Source organism: Aristolochia californica, unplaced genomic scaffold (assembly GCF_029961685.1).
Source record: "Aristolochia californica isolate CCGP_79_NKW_82.1479 unplaced genomic scaffold, dmAriCali1.0.hap1 SCAF_10, whole genome shotgun sequence".
Taxonomy (NCBI): Eukaryota; Viridiplantae; Streptophyta; class Magnoliopsida; order Piperales; family Aristolochiaceae; genus Aristolochia; species Aristolochia californica.
Genome location: NW_027181771.1, coordinates 756245 through 769893, shown reverse-complemented (window position 1 = coordinate 769893; position 13649 = coordinate 756245). Strand labels below are relative to the sequence as shown.

The following is a 13649-nucleotide window of genomic DNA, read 5'->3' as shown; positions in this document are numbered from 1 at the left end:
GTTCGACCACTGGTGAATTGGGTTAGACTAAAGGATTCATTCATACCTCTAGTTCAATGGTTGATCCAGGTTTTAGAAAAAAATAAGTACCTATCAATATGATTTGATAAGGCAGTAGAAACCCATTTATGTGAACATCGATCTCTAGGTGATCATCTAGAGTTTCAAACAAGAAGCAAATTCAACAGATTCAGATTACACAGACAGTTGCTATATCATAGTTTTAACAACATCAACTTAAGCTAGAGAAGAACCCATTTTCTTCATTAGATGCTAAATGCCCTAGTGGATTCTGTAACAAGCGCATTGCAAACATTGCCACCACGTCCTCCAAACCCGAAGTATCTCCCAAGATTGCCTGGATTATACCCATCTCGAAGCTGGTAGTAAGATGGCCAGGTTTCAAGCTTAGTAAGTTCGATTGGAGCATCAACAAATAAACCATTGATGTCCACGAACTGAATATTTCTTGCATAAGCTACATATCCAGGTGCTGCAGTCGGGAAGTTGCCACTACCCATCAGCGGGAATGTTCCACCAAGCATGGTGTCGACCTCTCCTCCCCAGTCGATCGTGCTTGCACTTTGAGCCAAATAGGTGTAGAGGGAACCTGGCCAGTATCCAACCTCTACTTGACCAGCAGAAGCCTCATTTAGAATCAACCTCCAATTTCCAGTGTTAGGATCCTGAGCAGGAGAAGACGAAGCATTCTGTCAGTTCTTACTGTTTATGCAAGATTGTTATGAATTGTAAAGTGGGTTGACGGCTAATGAATCTATATCGTTAACCCAGAAACATAAAGAATCTGGTCTTACCCGAACCACAGTGAAGATTATTTCTACTATAGGGCCGCCGGGGACGGAGACTGGCAGGATCATCTCAGGCACAATCACTGAGCTCACTTGAACAAAACCAGGGCACCTCAAATTGTAGCATCCCGTTTGATAACCATTATTCTATCAATCAAACAATCAAGCGTGAGTTCTCATCATGGAACAAGTATCAGTATCCTGAAAATGAAAGCAAATGTTTATTCCAAAAACTTACTGTCCAGAAAATGAACAAGTGAGTTGCATAATTCCCATACAAAGTTGGAGAAACCTAAGTAATTCAGCAAATGAGTTCCTTTAGATTAATGGAGAAAAAATAAAGTTATCTTGAAGATTTTTCATTTTTGCCCATTTTTGCCTAAATTAGTTACCTGCCATCCAACTTCTATGGTGTTTACTGGAGTGTTAGGCAAGCTTGTAACCCACAACTGGGCAAGACTGAAAATCCCTCCTGTTTGGGGATTGGGTTGTGGATTCCAAACACTGAGTGTCACTGCAGTCCCATAGAATGGACCTCCCGTCAATCTTTCGACAGCATACAAAACAAACAAAAATGAAACAAATAGCTGTAGTTGAGATGTCGATACAGGAAATAACAGACATCGAAGAAAATGCTTAGAAGCCTAGTTGTTTAAACATCATTTACAGCATGAACGTCCTGTTGTGAAAGCTTGTCATCCTGGCCAATTTTTTGCAGCTTTTTTGTGAAGTTAGAGACAGAGCCATCTCTCAATAAATCCTCCATTTGGAACCTTCTAAGGGGAACTGTTCCAAGAGGGCTGTTAATGTAAATATGTATATGTACAAAGGGTATAGTTGTCTTTTTTGGTTTGTCCAAGGGTATAATTGTAATTTCCTCTTTCCCTCTTCACCCGTCGGCCGACTTGTAAATTTGAGATTCTGAGTTGTATAAGGAACAACTCTCTGAAATCAGAGAGATTTGCATGGTATCAGAGCGGGAAATCGAGCAATTTTACTTCGATTTTGCTATCTAAGGGGATTTGGTTGCTCTCGCACTCAAAATTTTTCTTGTTTTGCTTGGATTGCGCTCGTTCTGCTCATCTTCCATTTTGCGCCGCTCGTCTGCTCCTCGTCCGGTGATCTAGGGTACTTGAAGTCGTCTCGCCGCCCTGCAAAACCTCTGTTGTTGGTTGCATCGTCGTTTCGGTGCCATCGGAGGTCGGTTCCCCTCTTTTTCTCGGTTCTTGTGGCTTGTATGACTCTGTTTCGTCGACTTCTGGTGCTCGTTGTGCGGTCTCTATCCGTGGAGATCATTACAGGCTCATGAAACTCTAAGATTTCTGCAGTAGACTTACCGTTGAAGGTTATTGATTTTGAGGGTTCGGAATGGGATTCGGCAGTAACTCTGGGTGGCTGTTTGACGTTCTCTTGCTTCTATTTTTTTTGTTGAGAAAGTGTGATTTCGATTTGTGTTGTGAGGGAGGTTGATTAGAGTGGTTGGGTTAAGAATTGGCTTCGGTCTTGTCACTGCCTGCTTGTGAATCCTGACTGGTGCAACCGTCTTCTGTTGCTTCTGGCGTTTTTGCTATTAGACTTATAGTTCTATGGATTCAATTAGCCATGATTTGAAGGTTATCTCTATCCAGTTAAATGGGAGTAATTACTCCCTTTGGAAGTTTGTGATGAGAATTTTTTTAATTGAAAAGGACTTGTGGGATTAGATTGATGGACAAATCATTGCTCCCGAACCTACATCCACTGACTTCATCAAAGAAAATAAGAAGTGGTTGACTGATAATGCAAAAATCATCACTTGGATTAACAACTCTGTGGATCCGTCTATCAGTTTGCAACTTTTGAAGTACGAGACTGCAAAAGAAATATGGGACTATTTGGAAACTCTGTATGAACAGACAAACTTTGCCAAAAGGTATCAAATTGAGACAGAATTGCGGTCTGCTAAGCAAGGTAATCGTACAATTCAAGAATTCTACTCGTTTATGACACCTCTGTGGGATCAACTATATATGATGGATCCACCCTCCTTTCGGAAGCTCCCTGAATATACCAGAGCATGTGATGATCGCAAGCTTACCGATTTTCTTATGGCTTTTCACAGTGATTTTGAACTGATAAGAGGATCTATGATCCATAGAGCTCCACTACCCACCTTGTCTGCAGCTGTATCTGAATTATTGGCTGAAGAAACACGATTGAGGTCTTTGGGTGGGCTTTCTTCCAGTAAGACATCATCGCCTGATATGTCCCAGGTACTTGTTTCTGTCACACACCCTCATACTCCTCAACCATCAGGGGGCATACTTGGTTCTAGAACACACTCTCATACTCATCAGTCATCCGGGAAGCCAAAAATACCAGTTCCACAAGATGAATGTTCCTACTGTCATGGTAAAGGTCATTGGAAACACTAGTGCCCCTCATTACAAAGCAACAATAAAAATCAAGGCAATTTCAAACCTCCACAACATCATGCCTCTAGTCGTCAACATCAAGGCCACTTCAAATCTGCACCACATCATACCTTTAGTCGTCCACCACATAGAGGTTTTCGTCCATTTGCTGCCATTGGATCGTTGGATTATTCAGAGGCACCTCCTGCACCAGCTCCCCCCAGTAGTGATTATACGCCTGATCTCTCATCATTAGCGGCCGAGCTCACTCCCATTCTTGGCAAGTCGTCTGCTCCCAGTACTCAATTTGCATCCATGTAGGTATGTCTTGTTTGGCTGGCTCCAGTGACACTCACAAATGGATCTTAGATTCTGGGGCCACACACCATATGACCTCCCACTTGTCTCTTTGACATGATTGTGTTAAGCCTTCTCACCCAGTTAACATCTAAGCTGCTAATGGCTCTCCCATGCCACTAGCCTCGGTTGGAACTGTCACTCACCCTACTTGGTCATTGTCTGATGTTTTCTATGTTCCCCATCTCGTTGTTAACCTTCTTTCCATTGGCAAACTTACTGATTTAGGTCTTACCATTTTCTTTGCTTCTGTTCATTGTCTTATACAGGATCGCAAGTCCGGGAGGCAGATTGGGATAGGCCATAGAGAAGGTGGTCTTTACTTGCTTGATGACTTAAAATTTCCAGCATCTCTGCATGTGTCTAGTTTATCAGTTCAATCCATGTTGCAAGATTTACTTTCTGTAAATGATCCTTTTTACTTATGGCATACTCGTTTAGGACATGTTTCTGCTTCTCGGTTACAGTTTATGATCACACAAAACATGTTGGATTCTACTATTAAATCTTCCCCTCTTAGTGATTGTGTTGGTTGTCATCTTGGCAAACAATGTCATTTACCTTTTACATTAAGTCACTCAGTTACTTCTTCTCCTTTTGATCTTGTTCACTCTGATGTTTGGGGCCCTGCACCTGTATTCACTAAAGGTGGGGCTCATTTTTATGCATTGATTTTCGATGATTTCACTTGTTTCTCTTGGATATTTCTTATGCATCGAAAATCAGATTTTTATTCTATTTATGTTCAATTTTGTGCTATGGTGGGAACCCATTTTTCCACTCACATTAAATTTTTTCGCTCTGATTCGGGTGGTGAATATATGTCATCTTTATTGAATGATTTTTTGAAGTCTGAGGGCACTATTCATCAGTTGTCTTGTCCTTACACCCCTCAGCAGAATGGTGTTGCAGAACGTAAACATCGTGATCTTGTTGAAACCGCTCACTCTTTACTGCTTCATGCCTTTGTCCCTTCTGAATTTTGGGGGGAAGCCCTTCATACTGCCACTTATTTAATTAATCGTATTCCTTCATTTGTTTCTGGCAGTATCTCCCCTTTTGAACGGTTGTATGGTATTTGTCCTACCTATGAGCACTTACGTGTCTTTGGCTGTGCATGCTTTGTCTTATTACCCCCTTCCTATCGCACTAAATTATCTGCCAAATCTGCTTTATGTGTGTTTCTTGGTTATGGTTTTGGTCAAAAAGGATACCGATGTTACCATCCTGAGTCTGGTAAACTTTTTGTTTCTCGCAATGTTAAGTTCTTGGAGCAGTTTTGTTACTTTCGGATTCCCTTGTCTACTCCTGGTTTGCATGATACAGAATTGTTACACATTGATCCCTTTGTTTCTGATGAGCCCCATGATGACCAGTTAATCACTCACCATCCGTCCCCTGATTCACCCCTCCGTCCGGAGGCTTCCTCTAGTCTGCTTTCACAACAGTCACATGTAGGTACTGACTCATCTTCTCCCATGGCGCCTCTCCCTCTCGACTCTCTGAACTCTAGTGATCCGCATCTTGCCACCCCTCGCGTCTCCACTCGTGTCCGTCGTCCCCCTCAGGGGTATAGTCCATCTTCATATTTGTTCTTTTCTCCCTATTTGACCTTTTTGTCCAAGATTCATTCTTTTGTTGAGCCTAAGTCATACAAGGAAGCTGCATCCGATGCAAATTGGCGATAAGCCATTAATGATGAGCTCACTGCCTTGCACAAAACAGGTACCTGGGAGTTGGTTCCACTTCCTCCAGGTAAGCATGTTATTGGTTGTAAATGGATTTTCAAAGTCAACTCAATCTGATGGTACACTTGAGCGATACAAAGCTCGGTTAGTTGCGAAAGGGTTCTCACGAACTGAAGGCCTTGATTATGATGAGACTTTTGCTCCTGTTGCTCAAATGAAGACCATTCGTACCTTGATCTCTATTGCAGCAGTTCACAGATGGCATCTTCATCAGTTGGATGTTAAAAATGCCTTTTTAAATGGTGATTTGACCGAGGAGGTATATATGCGGCCACCACCAGGCCTTCCTCATCCTGCTGGTTTCGTTTGCCGTCTTCGATGGGCTTTATATGGTCTCAAACAGGCTCCTCGTGCTTGGTTTGCGAAGTTTAGTTCCTCCTTGATTCGTCTTGGCTTTGTTGCTTCCAACTATGATTCTGCCATTTTCATTCGTAAAACTGTTGTAGGGCATATTGTGGTCCGTCTATATGTTGATGATATAATTGTGACTGGTAATGATGAAGATGGCACTGCAGACCTTAAACAACAACTTCATTCTCTTTTTGAAATGAAGGATCTTGGCTATTTACGATATTTTTTGGGTATTGAAGTTGCCTATTCTCCTGAAGGTTATATTTGTCTCAGTCAAAGTACATCTCTAAAGTTATCAGTCGCGCAGGATTGACAGATGATAGGATTATGGACTCTCCCATTGAACTCAATCATCGCCTTGGCCCTACAGATGGTGACTTGTTGTTTGATGTTACCCGATACAGAGAGGTCGTTGGGTCCCTAGTTTACTTGACGGTCACCCGTCCTGATATTACTTATGTTGTTCATGTGGCTAGTCAGTTTGCTTCCGCCCCTCGTACCACTCATTGGACAGTCGTTCTCCGTATCTTACGTTACTTATGTGGCACTGTGCATCATGGTTTACTTTTGTCTTCCACCTCTGATTTGGTTCTCACTGGTTATTCTGATGCTGACTGGGCTGGTGATCCGACCGATCGAAAATCGACTACTGGGTATTGTATCTTCCTCGGCAATTCTTTGGTGGCTTGGAAGAGTAAGAAACAATCCGTTGTCTCTCGCTCTTCTGTCGAGGCAGAATATCGGGCTATGGCATCCATTACTGCTGAGTTAATTTGGTTTCGCCGCTTACTTGAAGAACTTGGCTTTCCTCAACTGTCTGCTACCCCTATGTTTTGTGATAATCAAAGTGCCATTCAGATTGCCAAGAATCCTGTTTTTCATGAGCGTACGAAGCATATTGAGATTGATTGTCATTTTGTGCGGCATCACTACTTACAAGGCTCTCTCACCTTGCCCCATGTTTCCTCCACATCTCAACTTGCTGATCTCTTCACCAAATCGCATACAGCTCCTCATTTTCATCATCTCATCAGCAAACTTATGGTCCTTGCACCTTCATAAGTTTTAGGGGGGGTGTAAATGTAAATATGTATATGTACAAAGGGTATACTTGTCTTTTTTGGTTTGTCCAAGGGTATACTTGTCTTTTTTGGTTTGTCCAAGGGTATAATTATAATTTCCCCTTCCCCTCTTCCTTCTGAATAGGGTTTCTGATGAACCCGTCGGCCGACTTGTAAATTTGAGATTCTAAGTTGTATAAGGAAAAACTCTCTGAAATCAGAGAGATTTACAAGGGCAACCTCCATTAGAGAATCCAAGCTTCATGGTGATGTGGGTAGGGTCTTTCTTCACATTGTTTTCCATAAAACTAGGCTCCATCTGCACCAGATATGACTCCCATTAACAGCTCTCTCAAAACTATGTCTTTCCTGGACACTATTATACAAGAGAATGCTACCTGGATTGTGTGATTCCTCAGCAACCTATGATCAAACGCAGGTTGCTTCATGATATCGACGCAATCGAATACTTTGCCATGTGCATTCTTTTATCAGAATATATAACCATCTTCAGTACCCTTACAACCATAATTTTTTTCTGGGCAAATGTTAAAAGAAAAATATTATAGTATAGTTGCCATGTTTGACGACATCTGCTGAAACATATGAGCAATTATGTCAGCAAGAGATTCAACTTTAGTCTACTAACAAAAAACCAGCAAAAAATCACAAAGGAAAGAGAAGTATGGATAGAGGAGAGAACCCAAAATGTGTTTCTTCTCTGTCGTTTGAACTGGAGTACTGATATTTTATATAGGAGTTGCAAGTTAATATTATCTATCTTAAATAATGCGACCATGTTTTTTATTCGAAGTCTTCCTTTATTATTATTCTTTCTAGTTTCTAAATGTAGACTGAGAAACTTATATGTTATTCTATAAAATCGTGTGTGGTCTCACCCAAACCATGGACAAATTGCAAACCCAGTCTGAAAGTGGCAATTAGCGTCTTATTAGATGGTCAGTTTATGTTGAAATACAAGGAGATCGACATTGATTGAAGGAAGATCACATTGATTTGTATACAAATCTTAAGACATCTGAATACCACCATTCATGATCTTTTTGTTACTTTTTAAGGGTTTTGAAAAACTATATAAATCCATGTAAACTCTCTTCGTTCATTCAATTCAAGGCATTCAAAAATCTATCCCCTTTGGCTCCATCTCTTGTTGTCGCTCTCAATAACTTTGAAGCTCTTCTCCGTTCATTCATTCATTTATGGTGGCTTGATTTTTTAACATTCCGGGTGGCTAGAATTTTTTCTAGTATATATATATATATAGATATAGATATATATAGATATAGATAGATATATAGATAGATAGATATATATATATAGAGAGAGAGAGAGAGAGAGAGAGAGTGATCATTAACTAGTTCTATGGGCACATTGTAAAACCAGTCTAATTTGAAAGTGGGAATTAGGGAGTTATTAGATGGCCAATTTGTGTGGAAAGAAAAACCCATTATTAGATGACTAAGTCTCCAATACAAGTAGATAGATGGAGATTTTGGAAACACTACAGATGACTTATTCGATTAGACACTACAGACATTAAACAGCATTGCCCACAGGCAAATGCGACCCGTTATTGCAGACTACTGCTACATCCTGGTTTCCAACATCATCAGTTTAAGCAAGACAAGACATTGAAGTCCAGCATTAGATGTCCAATGCCCGAGTGGGTTGTGTAAGTAGGGCATTGCAAACAGCTCCACCTGGTCCCCCAAAGAAAAAGTATCTGCCAAAGGTGGGATCGTACCCATCATCTTGAAGCAGGTAGCAAGATTTCTTAGTCTCGTCTATTATAAGAGGGCTAGGCACATCGACAAACGCGTCGCTGTTGTCCACATACTGAATATTTCTTGCATAAGCTGCATTTCCATATCCTTCGCTTGGGAATCTTCCACTACCCATCGGCGGGTACGATGCTGTGCCGGTGATCTCGCCTCCCCAATCAATCCTATCTGCACTTAGAGCTAAATAGGTGAAGAGGGAAGCTGGCCAATACCCAACCCATACTTGACCAACGGAAGCCTCTTCATAACTCAACCACCAATTTCCAGTGGCGGAATCCTGAGAGTGAGTGGACAACATCGCAAAGGTTAGAACATAATCAAGCTAAGATTTATAATGATTTTAGAACTTTTTAAACGATCAAGTATCCAGTGGTACCTTAATCACAGTGAGTCTTATTTCTACTTGGGCACCGCCGGTAGTAGAGGTTGGTAGGATCATTTCTGGAAAAATGTTTGGGTCCACTTGAACAAAACCAGAGCACCTCAAATTGTAGCATCCAGTAGTTTGATAACCATCAGCCTGAAGTTTAAGCAGTCATGCATGGCTCGTCAAAAAACAAATAACATTCAGTGGACGAAATCAAAGAGATTCTCTCAAAAACTTACCGTCCAGTAGATGAACAAGTGAGTTGCAGTATCCCCGTACATATTCGGATAAACCTAAATAATTCAGCAAATGAGTATCTGATAATCTTCATAGAGAAACAATAAATTTGATTATGACGAGGGTATTGTTTTCTCATTTTTCGCAGTGAAGTATCACTTACTTGCCATCCAACCTCAATGGTGTTTATTTCCTGGTAAGGTCCGTTAGTGATCCATAACTGGGCAAGACTGAAAATCCCTCCTGTTCCTGTATTCGGTTGTGGATTCCAAACATTGAGTGTCACTGCTGTCCCGTGGTATGAACCTGAGCCTGGCATTCTAGCAACAGCATACTGGTAATAAAAACGAAACAAACGCAAGTTGTTAGATATGGAAATAACAGGTTTTGAAGAAGAAAGCTTTTGGTTGTTTCATCATCATTTACCTCATGAAATACAGACTGTGAAAGCTTGTTATGCCGGTCACCTTTTTGCTGTTTTTTAACGTACTTTGAGACAGAGCCAGCTCTTAATAAATCCTCCATTTGGACTCTTCTGAGGGGAACAGTTCCAACAGGGCAACCTCCATCAGATAATCCACTCTTCATGGCTATGTAGGATGGATCTCCCTTAAACTTGTTCTTCACAAAACTAGGCTCCATCTGCACCACAACTCCCATTCACAACTCTCACAAATTAACATATCAGAAAACAACGACTAGTTGCTTGCAAAATGATCAAATGCTTTAAGGGAGAGCTAGAATCTGATAAACTTACCTGGACTGTGTGATTCTTCAACAAGCTGTGATCAAATGCCGGTTGCTTGAAGATATCAACACAATCGAAAACTTCGCCATGCACATTCTATTTTCAGAACAAATAAAATTCTATGATCAAATCTTTATCCAAGCTAATGTTAAAAGAAAATTTTAAGATAGATAAGAGTCGTCGTTGAATAATTTATTTTTACCCTGATAGTTTTCACTCCGGGCCTGTTGATGAAGGCCAGGTACTTGTTCATCTCCAGGTATTCTTCTGAAGACAGAAACCCGGCCTCACAGCAAATGGTGAGTGACAGTAGAAGCAAAAACAAGATTGGAGTAGTTTCCATGTTTCTCAACACGTCAAAGCCTGAATTTTTTCCCTACAATTAGTGAAACATAAGCCATTTAACAACTAGAAACTCAACTTTACTACGCCAAAAGAAACAAAAAGACAAAAGAAACAGGTAAAGGAAATCTAAACGGACTAATGAAATAGAACTCAGAAACAAAAGCAACCTGAAGCTCACCCAAATGGGTTTCTTCTTCGTGGTTTGAACTACTTGCAAAGTGGGCTATTTATAAGAGTTTCAAGCTGATCTTCTCTATTATTTAATCGAAACATGGATATACATGCACAATAATGAATCATATTCAAGTATTTGGCTTTTGGCTTTGACTTTGATTTGAGGTACTTCTTGATAAGATCTCGCCTTGATGCTAGAGCAACGCTAGTTGTCTTCCTTGATTCTGATAGGCTCATAGATGCCTAACAGTGTTACCACACAGAGAAACAAATGTAAAAAATCTTGAAACTTTTAAGTATCCGAAGCAAAGGAAGTACAAGATAAGGTAAAATAACAACAACTTTGGGCACGTTTTAAATATTTCAACCCAGGCTTTAAGGAAACAAATAGTAGACAAGTTTTAAATAATCATTCCTTCAATGTCTTTCAGGAATTAAAAAACTACATGTGATTCAAACCAATAAGAAAAGCCACATAATTGAATAGCGTCTCGTCCAAGGCATGAGTAAACGTCCAGCTAATTACCTCTCAGTTATCAATTGTGTTTTTTAATTATGAAAACCCTTCTCTTTGATGAGGGTTGTCTTTTAGGAATCCGTGGCTTCTTCGCATAATTGGTTTTGAAGCAGTCCCTAAGGGCATGGTTTGGAAGGTTCACCAATTTTATGAAATCTATCGGATCATACTCTCTTGATGTCAATAATCTTTTAGAGTGAAGCCAGAACACTATCTTCAGAAGAATACCTAGAGATGAAGTACTTGCAATTCATAAACAGACCTGGTGTGAAGACTATAACGGTGAGACTTTGTTTGACAATTATACTATAATATTTTTCTTTTAACATTTGCCCATAAAAACCAATTATGGTTGTAAGGGTACTGAAGATGGTTATATATCCTGATAAAAGAATGAGCATGGCGAAGTGTTCAATTGCGTCGATATCTTGAAGCAGCCAACATTTGATCATAGTCTACTGAGACATCACACAGTCCAGGTTGGTGCATTTTTGTCTCTCTTGAAATGCATATTCATGGTATGGAAATAGTTTCTATTCACTTATATATTTGAGAGGGTTGTGAATAGGAGTTATGTATGGTGCAGATGGAGCCTAGTTTTTTGCAAAACAAAGTGAAGAGAGACCCAACGGAAATAGCCACGAAGATGGGATTCTCCCATGGAGGTTGCCCTTTTGGAACAGTTCCCCGTAGAAGGTTCCAAATGGAGGATTTATTGAGAGCCGACTCTGTCTCTAATTTCACAAAAAAGCAACAACAATTTGGTCAGGATGGAAAGCTTCCACAATCTGAAGTTCATGAAGTAAATGATTATCAAACAACAAGGCTTCTACGCATTTTCTTTCTTCTTCAAAGCCTGCGATTTCCTGTATTGACATCTCAACTACAACTCAAGAGCTGGCTCTATCTCTAATTTTGTTCTTAGTATGCCTCGGAAGCATTAAGGAGAGGCCCATTCTTTGGGACAGAAGTGAAACTCAGTGTTTGGAATCCACAACCCAATCCCGGAATAGGAGAGAGTTTCAGTCTTGCCCAGTTATGGCTTACAAGCAATCCTTCCACTCCATTAAACACCATAGAGGTTGGATGGCAGGTAATTAAATATTCCTCACAACGAACAACGGGAAAATTAACACGAAAACTCTTCGTCATAATTAAGTTTAACTCATTTTATGAATTATTCAGGTTTATCCGAACATGTATGGGAATTATGCAACTCACTTGTTCTTCTTTTGGACAGTAAGTTTTCAGAATAATCATTTGCTTCCAGTTTTTTTAAACAAACGTTATTCATGAGGAGTCATGCATGATTGTTTGATTAATGTTAGAATAATGGTTATCAAACGGGATGCTACAACTTGAGGTGCCCTGGTTTTGTTCAAGTGAGCTCAGTCATTGTGCCTGAGATGATCCTGCCAGTCTCCGTCCCCGGCAGCCCTGTAGTAGAAATACAACTGGATGTGTTACGGGTAAGATATCAATGTCAATAACCCAGTTTACGTTTATGACAATCTTGCTCATTTGCAGGAACCATTTCTGATATCGTCTTCTCATGCTCAGGATGCTAACACTGGAAACTGGTGGTTGGTTTATCGTGAGGCTTCTGTTGGTCAAGTACAGGTTGGATACTGGCCAGGTTCCCTCTTCAACTATTTATCTCAGTATGCAACCTCGATCTCATGGGGAGGGGAGGTAGCCCTCACTTCTGGTGGATCATACCCGCCCATGGGTAGTGGCCGCTTCCCAACTGCAGGAGATGCAGCCTATGCAAGAAATATTATGTATCTCGACGGCAACGGTTTGTTTTTTGATGCGCCAGTGGGACTTTCTAATCTTGAAACTAAGCCATCTTGCTACCAGCTTCGAGATGGGTATGATCCAGGCAATCTTGGGAGATACTTCGGCTTTGAAGGACCCGGTGGCCAAGTATGCAATGAGCTTGTTACAGACTCCACTAGGGCGTTTGATATCTGATGAATAAAATGGGTTCTTCCCTTGCTTAAATTGTCTGTAATCTGATGGATCTTCTTCTTAGAAACTCTAGTCTCTAGTAGATAAGTCATGTTTAGTGTTTCCACAACTCTTCCTTGATAAAGATATGAGGCACCATCTAGTTTATTAAATTTATCTGATTGGTTATGTTTCTAAACGATGAATGTATTTAAGATAGCTGATCATTTAGAAGCATGTTACTAATTGAATTTTAAAAACTAAGTCTAGTAGGATGTAAGTGACGAGGAAGGAATTCTTCGGCCTCTCACCAATGCACGACAGTAGGGAGCCAAAGAATTCCTCCTCCATTAACGAAGCAAGGGGAGAGGTGGGGCTTTGTTCTCCTCCATTAAGAATTCAATCAAGATTTGCAAGAAAACGTACTGGAATACATAGCTCAATGGAGAGAACTATTGATTTTGACTTCCTTTGGATCTTGGGAGAGGGAAAAAAACTTTAAATCATGTGTGAAGGCTGAGGCTTGGAAAATGCTTTAATCAATAGAAACATTCATTTGGGGGAATTTGGCTTCAATAGAAGGTTCTCCAACGTTCACAAAACTTGTCGTTAGAGCTAGAAAGAGATGTTTGTCTTCTAAAAAAAAAGGTAAAAAATCTGAAAATCCTCTTAGTGGCTTCTAAACCTTGTGGATTCTACTTGAACTGGGTTCAACAACTCTTCTTCTTTCAAGCTTTCTATTTCTTTGTACCCTACTCTTTTACTCTCTTTGTCATGACAAAGGCTAAAA

General features: G+C 40.4%; 4 protein-coding genes across 4 annotated transcripts; 2 read left to right on the top strand and 2 right to left on the bottom strand.

The window, feature by feature from the left end:
* Positions 1-266: 266 nt before the first annotated feature.
* LOC137939013 (protein neprosin-like) lies at positions 267-1575 on the bottom strand. Its single transcript, XM_068784176.1, has 5 exons — positions 1477-1575; positions 1202-1396; positions 1048-1101; positions 816-956; positions 267-710 (listed from the first exon to the last, which is right to left on the bottom strand). Exons 1-5 carry the CDS (start codon positions 1573-1575, stop codon positions 267-269), a joined length of 933 nt encoding a protein of 310 aa, XP_068640277.1.
* Positions 1576-5985: 4410 nt separating this feature from the next.
* On the top strand, positions 5986-6720 carry LOC137938997 (secreted RxLR effector protein 161-like). Its single transcript, XM_068784153.1, has one exon. The coding sequence runs from the start codon at positions 5986-5988 to the stop codon at positions 6718-6720; it is 735 nt and encodes a 244-aa protein (XP_068640254.1).
* A 1556-nt stretch (positions 6721-8276) lies between these two features.
* LOC137938989 (protein neprosin-like) lies at positions 8277-10216 on the bottom strand. Its single transcript, XM_068784140.1, has 8 exons — positions 10076-10216; positions 9883-9969; positions 9552-9767; positions 9289-9459; positions 9128-9181; positions 8898-9041; positions 8433-8798; positions 8277-8333 (listed from the first exon to the last, which is right to left on the bottom strand). Exons 1-8 carry the CDS (start codon positions 10214-10216, stop codon positions 8277-8279), a joined length of 1236 nt encoding a protein of 411 aa, XP_068640241.1.
* A 1339-nt stretch (positions 10217-11555) lies between these two features.
* On the top strand, positions 11556-12883 carry LOC137938980 (protein neprosin-like). Its single transcript, XM_068784127.1, has 5 exons — positions 11556-11711; positions 11835-12002; positions 12095-12148; positions 12238-12378; positions 12437-12883. Exons 1-5 carry the CDS (start codon positions 11556-11558, stop codon positions 12881-12883), a joined length of 966 nt encoding a protein of 321 aa, XP_068640228.1.
* Positions 12884-13649: the final 766 nt, after the last annotated feature.